Source organism: Lagopus muta, chromosome 7 (genome assembly GCF_023343835.1).
Source record: "Lagopus muta isolate bLagMut1 chromosome 7, bLagMut1 primary, whole genome shotgun sequence".
Taxonomy (NCBI): domain Eukaryota; kingdom Metazoa; phylum Chordata; class Aves; order Galliformes; family Phasianidae; genus Lagopus; species Lagopus muta.
This window is the reverse complement of record NC_064439.1, coordinates 9,797,782-9,809,906: the sequence shown is the minus strand read 5'-3', so window position 1 is coordinate 9,809,906 and position 12,125 is coordinate 9,797,782. Positions and strand designations below refer to the sequence as shown.

General features: G+C 37.7%; 1 protein-coding gene across 1 annotated transcript in view; it reads left to right on the top strand.

Annotated features, from left to right (window-relative positions):
• VIPR2 (vasoactive intestinal peptide receptor 2) overlaps nt 1-12,125 on the top strand; it is a 53,332-nt gene that overhangs the window by 31,657 nt on the left and 9,550 nt on the right. The window contains exons 6-10 of the mRNA XM_048950677.1: nt 1,373-1,514; nt 4,694-4,844; nt 5,700-5,760; nt 7,061-7,130; nt 11,454-11,545. Of these exons, the coding sequence (XP_048806634.1) occupies nt 1,373-1,514; nt 4,694-4,844; nt 5,700-5,760; nt 7,061-7,130; nt 11,454-11,545 (516 nt within the window). The remainder of the gene's footprint in view (nt 1-1,372; nt 1,515-4,693; nt 4,845-5,699; nt 5,761-7,060; nt 7,131-11,453; nt 11,546-12,125) is intronic.

Genomic DNA, 12,125 nt, shown 5'->3' with positions numbered 1-12,125 from the left:
AACAGCATTTCTTTGTTACTCTGAATCATCGTACCTAGCCCTAAATAAAAAGATTTTTGACCATCTACTCTGAAAGGTTGATTTGACAGCCTTTTGCAGATGTAATGTTAAAATTTCATGCACTGAAGGGGATGAAAAGCTAGTAATCTAAGTTGGTCACGAAAATATTTTCTTCCACTCCAGTCTTGGTATGTATTTTGCATGTATTGAGTTCCATAGAAAAGTCTGTTGCTGTCCAAAATAATAGTAGTATTTCAGCTTTTCTCAGAACCATTTTCAGTGAAGGACACATACAGCCACAGTAATTAGTGTTTTTTTAAACAGCTGCTCTAAGTTCAGCCTGGTATTATGTCCTTGGCCAAACTGCAGGCTAACGAGATGGATTTGTCATTTATTTCCCAATGCTCTCTCTAACTGTGCTTGTGCTAGTCATTTCAGAATGTGCTAGTTGGTGTTGTGCAGAAATGTTCTTCAATGATAAAAACATGAAGATGACTTAGAAGCTGGCATTGCATACCAGAGTGCTAGCTGTAACATCCTATTTCATCTTCATTCTTTCATTGCTCAGCTTGCTAAAATGTCCTGGCTTCTGGCTATTATTCAGATACAGTTCACAGTTCTGATTTTGACCAAAAAAAACCCCTTTCAGTAGCTTGATTTCTGGGGATTGGCTAAAACAAATTTCTGTTGCATAGGATGATCTTGGAAAGAATGTGTCTTAACTGAAAAGCCTTCGACTTAGAACTAACTTCTCCTGAACACTCAACACTCAATTGGAATATTTAATTTGTCTTTTGTGTATAAGTCTTTCACATGTGTGCTAAAGAATGCTAAACATGCCTAAAGAAGGGAATTTTTACATCTCATTGGACAGAAAGGCAATTTAATGCTTTACATGCATTTTTAATTGTTCTGGCATTGACATACATCATAAGATAAAAAGCCATTATATAGAGAAATTAAAAATAAAACCATGAAAAAAATTGTTGAGAGTGTATCTGAAATTTATGCAGAATAAAATAATAATAAAAGTTTTATTTGCATAAAAAATGAATGCAGACACAGAATGATAATCAGTGTTTACTGTCCATTTACATTAAAGTGGGAGAGAAACATTTTGGGATCTTTTGGTCTGCATTGCTGAAAAGGAGTAAGAGATCATTTATTTATATATCTTGGACAGTATATAATGATGACGATGCTGAGATGATGTTAAAGGAACATGAGGCAGCACTGAAATGTGACGGAGGAGGAAAGGGTAGGTCTTACTTGAGGTTCCTATTACTAAGAAACAAGCAGAGATGAGTAGAAGCCTCTTCAAGAGGTTTTCTGTCTTGAAATCTAAAATGACTGTTTTTAAATCTCTCCTTAGAAAACTTCATTGCACTCGGAACTACATCCATCTGAACCTGTTCCTCTCCTTCATTCTAAGAGCAATCTCCGTTTTAGTCAAGGATGATATTCTCTACTCCAGCTCCAACACAGCTCACTGTCCAGAGGACCAAACGTCATGGGTAATAAACCTCATTTACAACCTGATGTAATACTCTTGTGTCACTAAATTGTCCTCCTGATGCTTGTAATTATTTGGGTATACCAACCTGCCAGTATAGGCAAGTGTGTAGAGAATATAATGACTGGCCAAGTGATCTGTTAGAAGTAGACACAAGTAGGAGAAGCAGAAGAAAGAGAAGTTGTTGTTGGTTTGTTTGTCCATGTACAGACAGACAGCAGGTCACCTGCCAAAACAAATTACAGACAGTTATAGCTAAGTGGAGCCACTGCATTAATACAGGGAGATTTCAAGGCAAACAGGAGTGCCATCAGCCAAGAAGGGTGAAAGGCACCTTCTCTGGAAGTGTTCCAGCTGCTCTGTCAGGGGTCCAGGAATGAAACGAGTCAGTGATATAGATATTTGCAGGAGTTGTCTTTATCGATTTATTTTCTGGATATGACAGAAGCATTGTTACCTGAATTCTTGGGAAGTGTGCTAAGTCTGGGTGGTGCAGACTTAACTTTCCCTCCCAAGGTGCTATACTTTGCACCTGTAGCTAGAATAGTGTTGATATCACACCAGTGCTTTGGCTGTAACAGAGCAGTGCTGACACAGCATCAGGGCTGTCTCTCTGCAACCAGCCCACAAGACCAGTAGGCTGTGTATGGGCAGGAGGTATGGAGGGAACATCCCTGGGACAGCTGATTTCACCTGGTCAGAAGAACGTTCCTTAACTTATGCTGTCATGCTGAGCAAAAAAAAAACAAACTGGGGTAGGAGGAAAGTGGGAAACTCCTGTACAGCTGAGTGATGCTTAGCTGCTTGTGTTAAACCGCAATCTAATATGTTTACTGCAATTTCATACACAAAGTTTAGAAATATATATTGTCCTACTGCAAAAATGCTAACTATGTAATATTCCCCATTCTTTACCTCCTTTGTTTCAGCCAGAAGTGCTGCAAAAGAACTATAAATATAACCGAATACCTTCAGAATTAATTTGGTAAAGTTTAAGCTTGCGGAAATAAAATGGAAAGAAGGTATTTTTATATTGATGGATCCACATTACCCCAAAGTGTAAAATCTTAGCAGTGACTACCAAGCTGTATGTATGAACTAGCAATCTGGGTCCTTTCTAATGAACATGTAACAGCTTTGGGTTAGACTAACAGGAGTAATCAGGTTAGGTCCTTCAAAGATTGGTCAGTGGACCCTGGAATGCTCTTTGTTTTCTGCAATTTCTTCTATTCTCCAGTTATTCTTTGTAGGAAAACCTCTTACTTTCCTGGTGGAATTTGTCCATTTTTGCAGACTGCTGAATAATTTCTTTTGTATTATATGTGGGATGATCTGATACCACATGGCTGTGGCTGTTTTGCCTTACATTGACTCACATTCATCACGTGTGTGATGTTCCACAGTTCCACATGCACATTTAAAGGCAAACAATTCAAAATGCAGTGTAATTAGGTCCTAGATCTGAATAACACTGATACATAATTCAGGGGGCATTTGGAGAATGCTCTCAGACATATGGTTTGAATTTTGGGTGGTTGCTGTGTGGAGACAGGAACTGGACTCAATGATCCTTGGGAATCCCTTCCAACTCAGGTTTTTCTATCATTCTTTGATGTATAATTTTGGCTGACTCTTTAGTGATGGATGCTTTCATTGTTCAGCATCTGAAAAGATGTCTAATACAGGATTTGCTGCAGGAGGAAGGGAAAGTATTTTGTTGTAAGTTTCTGGTACGTAAGTCAAGAACACAATTACACAGGTAAATATGGATTGGAATTTTAAGGAGAGAAAATTTTTAGACATTGACTGCTAATTTGGTTGTGAGCAGCCATAAACATCAAAGCAAATTTTAGCTTGCATTTTGAAATATGTAATGTTCTCCATGTTGAATATTCTAACCCATTACTGATCTGCAGTTTATAATCTTTCCATGGGTACAAAGTCCAGAGGTAAGATTGATTCTACCAAACAAGATCACTGAACTAAGCTGTTTCTCAAGGCTTCTATCTTTCTGACTGGGCAGCTTATCTCATCTGATCCAAGACTTTTCTCTGGACATGCCTGTCTCTCTTCATGAGCTGTAGAAGTATCAAATAGGTGTTTGTCTTACATCAAAAACCTTACTCTTATATCAAGAGTTAAGTGAAATTAATTCAAGACTTTGTGCTTCTGTTTAGATTTCTGAATGTATACAGGCAGGCAGTGTTACTCAAGATGCAGTGAGTTATCTAGGACACCATGTAGGGCTGATGGATAGTAAAACGTTCTGGACAGGCACCTGGAGTCTAGGTTAACTTAGGGTATGTCACATAACAGACACTTGTGTAGACAGAGGTATCAACCAATAAATAAGTAAATTACCTGCCTAGGTATGTCATGTACTTGGAATTTTAACAAAAGCTGTGGGCATACAAAGAGAAGGGAAAAAAGTAAAGCAGACAGAAGCTGTAAGCTTTGTTTAGTCCATTTTGTTTAGTCTGTTACATTCACCATATCATCACATCTCTCAGCTCAGTCTCAGCAGGAATGTTTTGATGTTCAATTCATACATCCCAGATTCCTGCTGAGAAAGGCTGAAGTAGCAGCAGCTAGCACTGTGAAACATCAGCAGAGCAGAGCTCTGAAAATTAATTCTGAGGATTAGCACAGAGACTGTAAGTATTTTGCGACTTCATTTTATGTGTCTTTTTGATTAAGAAACCATAACATTTTCTAAATGGAAAACATTTCTTACAAATCCATTCAGCTTTTTCCTCTATTTCTGCTTAGAAGATTCAGCATATAAAGTTATAATTTTCACTCCATTTCCAGTTTAGCCTTTAAAAACTCATAAAGCAACTTCATTATTACCTTTTACTGTGTTAGGAAGACAGATGAAATTTGAATATATTTATTAGCCACCTAGTAGACAATCACTTAATCTAATAGCCATTCATTTACTATTGAAAATGTATGCATTTATTGATAACCACCTTCTTTTACAGAATTTATATTACGATATTTTCCAAATTTCTGAGTGCATTTGCTATGATTATGATAGAGGCAAAAAAAATCTACTGAATCTGGGAGTAACATACGTAAGGTGCTTCTCCTGGAGAGAGTTAAGATGCATAACATGTAATAGCAGAATAACACAGCATCTTTCCTGCAACAACTCTGACTCCTGTTCTCACATTTCAGGTGGGCTGCAAAGCTATTCTAGTGTTTTTCCAGTACGGTGTTATGGCAAACTTTTACTGGCTGTTGGTTGAAGGACTTTACCTCCACATCCTGCTTGTGTTAATATTCTCCCCCAACAGACACTTCACAGTCTATCTGCTGATTGGATGGGGTAAGAACGCAAACGCCTTCCAATTAAACAATATATTTTAATCTGTGTATTAGGTTCAGTATCTCACATGAAATGATGAAATGATACAGTTTCTGTTGACTGATGCATGGGCATGACTCCTTGGGAATTTTAGTTCCCCTCATCAGCTCATCAGCATAGGTGCAGCCATTTTGGCATGGTGGGGGGAATAAGCACAGAGCCCCCATGCTCATCCCTCAGAACCCTCAGTGCTAACTTATTCTTAGTTGGCTCTGACCTCTGCCAGTCTGCACTCCTGACAATGCCAGGAGTTGCTCAAGGAAGAGGATGATGTGGGTCTGTCCTATATTTGGGAGGAGAGAGAAAATATAGCTGCACAGCCACAGACTGTGCTGTTCTACGTGCATTTTTCAAAAGCCCAATAGTATTTTCCATCTGTTTCTAAATACACATGTTCCTGTAAATTACCGAAAGTGCAGTAAGGTATGGACTTCCACTAGTAAGTGATCATAAAACATTAGGTATTGCTTGGAAGTTACGATAAGCCAGTGTATGGAGTTGGATCCTTATGAAATGACTTACTCTTCATTTTTATATTGTAGTCCTTAAGTTGTATCTGTGTCCCTACAGGTCCCTCAGATGGCTTGAAAGACACATAAGAAAGGCTTGTGCTTTGTGTATTAGCAATTAAAACTATGTAAGAAATGTAACCACTTTTCTGCAGACTTTGTAACACGTGAGCTTACGTCCTAGCTCATCAGATGGGTCTCACACCCTTACTAAACTGTTTAGCATATGCTGAATATTTGGGAAATAAATGGTTACTACTGGTCTGAACTAACTTTCTGATGATTGTTCTCTTTGCTTCAATTTCAGGAATTCCTACCATATTCATTATTACATGGACAGTGACACGGATTATTTTAGAGGACACTGGGTAAGTATGCTGGGGAGAAAAGCTTAAAGCCTACAACTGTGCCACTACCAGTCATGTTTTGTATGTGGTGGTTTTCATACAAAAGTAGTTTGCTTTTCTGAAGGAGACAAAATTTCAGTAAAGATTTAGATGTTCAGAAGCTCTTCAGAACGCAGCTTAAGCTGCCAGTTTACTTTGAAATGCAAAGTGCAAGAGTGGTTAGAGAGAGGTTATAACTGATGTTACCCTTTGAGACCTGCATGTAGAGCTGTCTGATTCAAAAGTCAGGACAATACTTAAAGTAGCAGTGGGGGTCCTTGGATTGTGTGCTGCCATGCAGTACTGGGCATCCTAATTTCAAAGAATCATAGACTCGTTAAGGTTGGAAAGACCACTAAGATCATCTAGTCCAACCATCAGCCCATCACCGCAGTACTACTAAACCGTGTCACTCAATGTGACATCCACCTTTTTCTGGAAAATCTCCAGGGACAGTGACTCCACCACCTTGTTGGGCAGCTTGTTCCAATACTTCACCACTTCTGAGCAGAAATTTTTCCAACCTGAACCTCCCCTGCCACAACTTAAAGCCGTTACCTGAGACAAACATTTATCGCACTCCACTTTCATGGATCTGGCTGATATTTTTTGTTCAGTACTGCTTTTAAACTGAAAAATCATATTGCACATAAATTCTGCTTTCTTTGCAAGACCTCCAACTTGTAAACTGAAGGGTAGCTCCTTTCTCCTTCATCATTACTATCTCAGAGGAACTTTGTAGGGTATTACTGTTGCTTAAAATTACTCTTTCAGAGTGTTCATGCTCAGAGTATTTATACCAGAATTGCTGAGCTGACAGTGAAGATTAATTTTTCAGTTTTTCAGACAAAGTTTCAGGTTCAGTCTCATATTTTCCTAAGCCAGTTCTAGCCATCCATAACCTAAATATCCCACAGGGAAATGATGACATTTAAATTGTAGCTGTCAGTTGTGTTAGATCTTCCTGCTACCTAGAGGCTGTTGTTGAGTGCCTGCTGCAAAAGTATCCTGTCACAAAGTGAAACTTAACGTGGTTTTCCTAAAGGTCATCATCTTCCACAACTTCTAATGTTACGGTCTGGTGCCTAGTATTAGAGCTCATTTGAATATATGTATTGAAAACAGAGAAACAAAAATAAAAAGCAGAAAAAGATTAAATTCCAAATTCTAGGATTTGTGATTTTAATGTTCTTGGACTTGCATATAGCAAACACTTCTCTTCATAGATCTTGCTTGCCAGATGGTATTAGTGTCAACACAATTTTCCCTCTTTTTTTTATAGTTGCTGGGATACAAATGAGCATGGTGGTCCTTGGTGGGTTATACGAATACCAATTTTAATTTCTATTATAGTAAGTAAACTTTAAAGCATGAATTATATATCAGTTCAGCACTGTGCAGTGCATGTAGCCATTATTCTTTGCTGCTAGTTACAGACAAGCAAGAATTCTGTTTTAATGAGAAGAAATTCACGGTCGAAGACATAACATAAGATACTGAGCACATTAAGATTTGTTGCCTTCAAAATTTATCTGTCTCCTATTAAATGAATAGTTGCTTTTATTTGTGTTTCGTTCTTTCTTTAACATCCCTCCTCCTTATGAGCCTGGGGGAAGCAAAAATCTAATTACGCTTTTCAATGAATTGAAGATTTGATTTTGCTTGTAAATAGATAGCTCTGCAACTGAGAATCTAATATTATTGCAGCCATAAAAAAATATAGCTGTGTATATCTTTCTTTAATTGGGAGCCTAATGCAAAAGAATACTGTTTGAGAATGCTTCGTGGGGCTTTATGTGGAGCTCATTAGAATTACTGGAGTAGCATAATAAAATTCCTGTTCATTGTGATGACTGTGTAATTAAATTTGTGCATTATAATTTATTGTTTATGTCAATTTCTGAAAATAGTCACAGGGAAAATTAATTCCTTTCAGATACACGTGCTTTAGTTTTAAAATTTTAGTCAGAGAAGGTAGGTCATTGTTAGATTATACAAAATCCCCAAAGCCTCAATTAGCCCAGAATTGACATTTGGGCTTTCCTTTCAGTTTGTGCCTGCTGAAAATCATTTTGAGAAAACTTGCTATCATTTCTGTAGTGTTTAAAGAGTAAGCAGTGTAGTGTGGAATGAGATGAAGCAAGGGCTCCAAAAAATCTTCTAGTATACAAAGAAATAGATGTGCAGCAGGGCTACAACAGGAAGAATATGTACCTCAGATGAGCAGGAGAATGGGAGATGGTCCAGAGTAAACAAAATACACTGAAAAATGAAAGCAAAACAAACCACTTGGTATTTCCAGAAACATGAAAAAGCTTATGGAGGTCCTATGGAACCTATTGAGGTTCTGTTTAAACAGCTGTCTGAGCTGAGACTTCATGTGCCAGATAGCAGTACTTCTCCAAAGAAGTCCTAGGTGAGGAGATGAAAGTTACCTAGGTGTTCACTGGCAGACTTGAATTCCAGCTGAATCTTAGCATAGAGTAGGAAATGTATTGGGAGGTAAGAAAATGGAGTATTGGTTGGTTAGTGAGTAAAAGTGCAATTTATTGTAACATATGGACCAGAATCATGAAGGCAAAGGAACAGCCATGCTTGTTTTTTACTGGTTCAGTTGCTTGCATGATAAGTGGGACTGTAAGCCATATAGAGGCATTTTGTTGATGATCTTTTCTGGCTTGCCAGGCGTGCACATTTGGAATCCACTGTTACCTTCTAGAGATGTCTTTTGTCTGAGGCAGCATGTTTTAGGGATGAGAGCAACTAAAGATGACCAAGTGATTCTTCTTTGTGTAAAACCACTTCCTCCATGCTCTTAATTACGTGATTCTCTAGCAGTTTGTTCATTTTGCATTTGGGGAGCTGTGAAAGGAGATTTCAGAAGTACAGGCAGCTATTCAAGGCAGTGATACTCACCCTTTCTTGACAGATAAGTAACACATATTGTTGGAGCATCAGCCCACAGTCATCACAGCCACTGTGGCATCTAGAACGCCATTCAAGTTTACTGCTGTACAGAGTGCATGCATGGAGTAAAAGTAGCTAATGAAATGCCATGTAAAATTGGTCACTGATGCATAAAAATACTGCATTCATGGAAAAGCATTTTCAGTGTACATACATACGTATTTCCATTTACCTTCAAGAAAAAGTAAAACTGAAGCCGCAAGTCTTTGAATAATGAGTTCAGGGCTGCCTGACATTCATCAGTGAAAGTAGATCACTACAAATCCTTTGAAAAGGGGTTGTGAAAGTTGTGGCATTTCTGAATTGAAGGTATGATTTCCTGCATCATACTCACACAGAGTCTTCAGTCTGTTCTTGAGGACTGTAAAACTTAGAATGATTAAAAGGATGATCAGCAGTAACAAATGATTTCAGCGTTAGGAAGGACAAAGACGTGTAATTAGTGAGATGGGTACAGGAAGATTCTGAAAGAAGCTGGATTTTGGTAAAATAAAGGATAGTAAAACACCAGAGTTCAGAACTGTTATTGACTGTCTTACATGATAGCATGGAGGAAAAGCACAGATGACAGGTGATACTGAAAATCTTCACTGTTTTCCATTGATTTCTGTGCTACATCCAAATACATTTCACTGGTCAGAGGTTATATTATCTATATTCTCATTATCCAGAACTAAATAGCTTTGTGAAAGCAAGTTCTGAAGTCACTTCCCTAAGTGGGAATAGCTGCAATTAATGCATTATGTCAGAAGCCTTCTCTGGCATCGCCTCCTGACAATTTTGGCTTTAAAAAAGTTAACTGGCAGGTTGCCATACTTGATGCTGTACACATTTCAGAGTTGTTTAATTAGAGATTCCTATTCCAGATAGATAATTTGAAGTACCACGCATTTGGCAAATTGCTTCCACAGTTGCCTTCTTCATACTTTCACTGTAGTGAACTCCTTTTGTTCGAGAAAGAGCACTTTTCATGTGGAAGCTGTACTTCTTTTAACTACAAAGCAGATGAAAATCATTCATCATGTTATCTCATATGGCAACTAGTGTAGCAAACTAAATAGCAGAAAGAAGTAACATGAAGGCAGTTTAAATGATCGCTCAGGCAATGTGTGTAGACTCAAAAACTGACAGCAAGTCAGCCAGTAACAAAGGGTATCAGCAACGTCTTGCTATTACTCCAGTAAAGAGGCATCAGTTGTTTTTGTCTTACAGTTCGTCTGCAATCATATTATATTCTCATTTTACTGTTCTTAGATTTTCATTCAGCAATGTACAAATTATATCCTGTATAAAGACATCACACTCAAAGGATTTTTGTAGAATCTCAAAGTGGTTAAGGCTGGCAGGGACCTGCGGAGGACACTTTGTTCCCTCTGACTGGGTTTAAAAACTCAGCAGCGTCAAGGAATGTTACAAACCCCAAACAAGAATGCATGTTTTTCATTAATCCGAGATTGTGCTTACAGAGTGAAAGTGACACATTTGAAAACAGACTTAAAGGTAATATGTGTATGACAGGCAAGAACGTGAGTCACCTTTTGGTAGTTTTGCAGATGATTTGATACCTCGGGAACCAAAAGGATGACAGTTTATTCTGTTGTGGTAGAAATTAATGAGGTCTGTCAAGAAAAAGAAGTAGTTCTGCTTTTGTGCAAATGTAAATAGTTTTCCTGTTTTCTCCTGTTTTGTGGATAGCAAATATACGAGGAAATGGAGGCTCTCTCCTTGTTCACAAATAATAGCTCCACTGCATATATGTGTACTTAATGTATATCCTTCGGTCTGTAAGCTATACTTTGGTATTTAATTCCATAGATTGGATCAGCAAGAATACTGTCTGCTACCTATTACTTTTACAGAATTAATCAAGTCAAACTTCAAACTCATCATGCATGAAAAATATGTGTTTACTTCATTAAAGGCCTGTGTTTTCTAATGTACCAGAATATCCAGGAACAGAACAGCTAGGGAATGCAAGATACCAGAAGCCAGTGAAGAAACTATGAGTGAGATTCATAGTCCTGCTGAGTGTTAGTCTTGGATGTTCTAGACTGATCAAGGTCTGATAACTTTTTTTTATCCAAGTGCTTCCATTCTCCTTCCATGAAATGAGGTAGTCCTAGTGTTCTATTCTAGAATGCTGTTACCAGGATAAAATGTTATACTGCAAGAGTCCGATTTCTTCAGTCATAATGTATTCATCAGTACCCAGGGCAGACAGGTAACTCTCCATGCTTGATGGAAGTGAACAGATTGCCCATTCAGCAATCTTCTATTCTCCCTATCCAGACAGAAAATAATGTGAAGATGAGAGGCAAGGGAGGATCAAAATTGTAAGCAGGACTTAGATTGTCCTTTTGCTTCCAATCACAGATCCAAACAATTCAGGACAATCATTGATTGCCCTGGATCCTATCCAGTGTCCCATCCTGCCAAAAAAACTGTCTTCAGTTGAGATTTCAGATGCAGAGCGTTGTTGACAAGTGGGACATTCAAAGGCTTTTCCAGACAAAGAGTAGTAGCCATGTAGAGGTGCACTGGACATAAGAGACAAACAATAGATTTATCTGTGTAGAGCTAAACATGTTCTGGCAGGAGGAACACAGTGCTGACTGCTGAGTTGATTACTCTGATTTGATAAGCATTTCTTGGTGCTGCATCTTGAATGGAGAAGTCTGAAATCACCATTGTATTTGTTTTCTTTGCAGGTGAATTTTATACTTTTCATCAGTATTATAAGAATCTTACTCCAGAAGTTAAGATCACCAGATGTTGGAGGGAATGACCAGTCACAGTACAAGTGAGTCATACTTTTAGGCTTTATATATAGAGTTAAACTAATCTCTATAAGATTTACTGGGCTGAAACCTGCTACTAGTGGTTGCTGTGACAGTATAATTACATTTAATTCAAAAGCTCCTAATTTTAGGCGATTAAATAAAGGTTGTAACATTATGTTTAAGCAGAGATTAACATAATTTTTTCGAACACCAAATTCAACAAAAAACAGGCAATTTCATAAAGACCAACAAGCTGCTCTTGAATTTGAGCTTAATTCCATGAAATAATATGGTTATGCATATTATGAGAAATAGTATTTTTCTTTTAATGTACAGGTATTTCATTTCGACATAAAAATAGCAAAATGTATGGCTTCAACCTATTTGAAAACTTCTTTTTTCATTTACAAAACATTTTTGTTTTAATATTTTAATATATTTTAAGAGCAAGTAGGAAAGAAATTGTTTCCATAAGTTGTTAGGAGGAAATATAACGTGCTGCATAGAACTACTCAGTTCCTTTTTGGTTCTGTTATTGAATTAATTGAATACGTGAGAGAACGAAATCAACCTAGATGAAATTACACAGTCACCACAGTA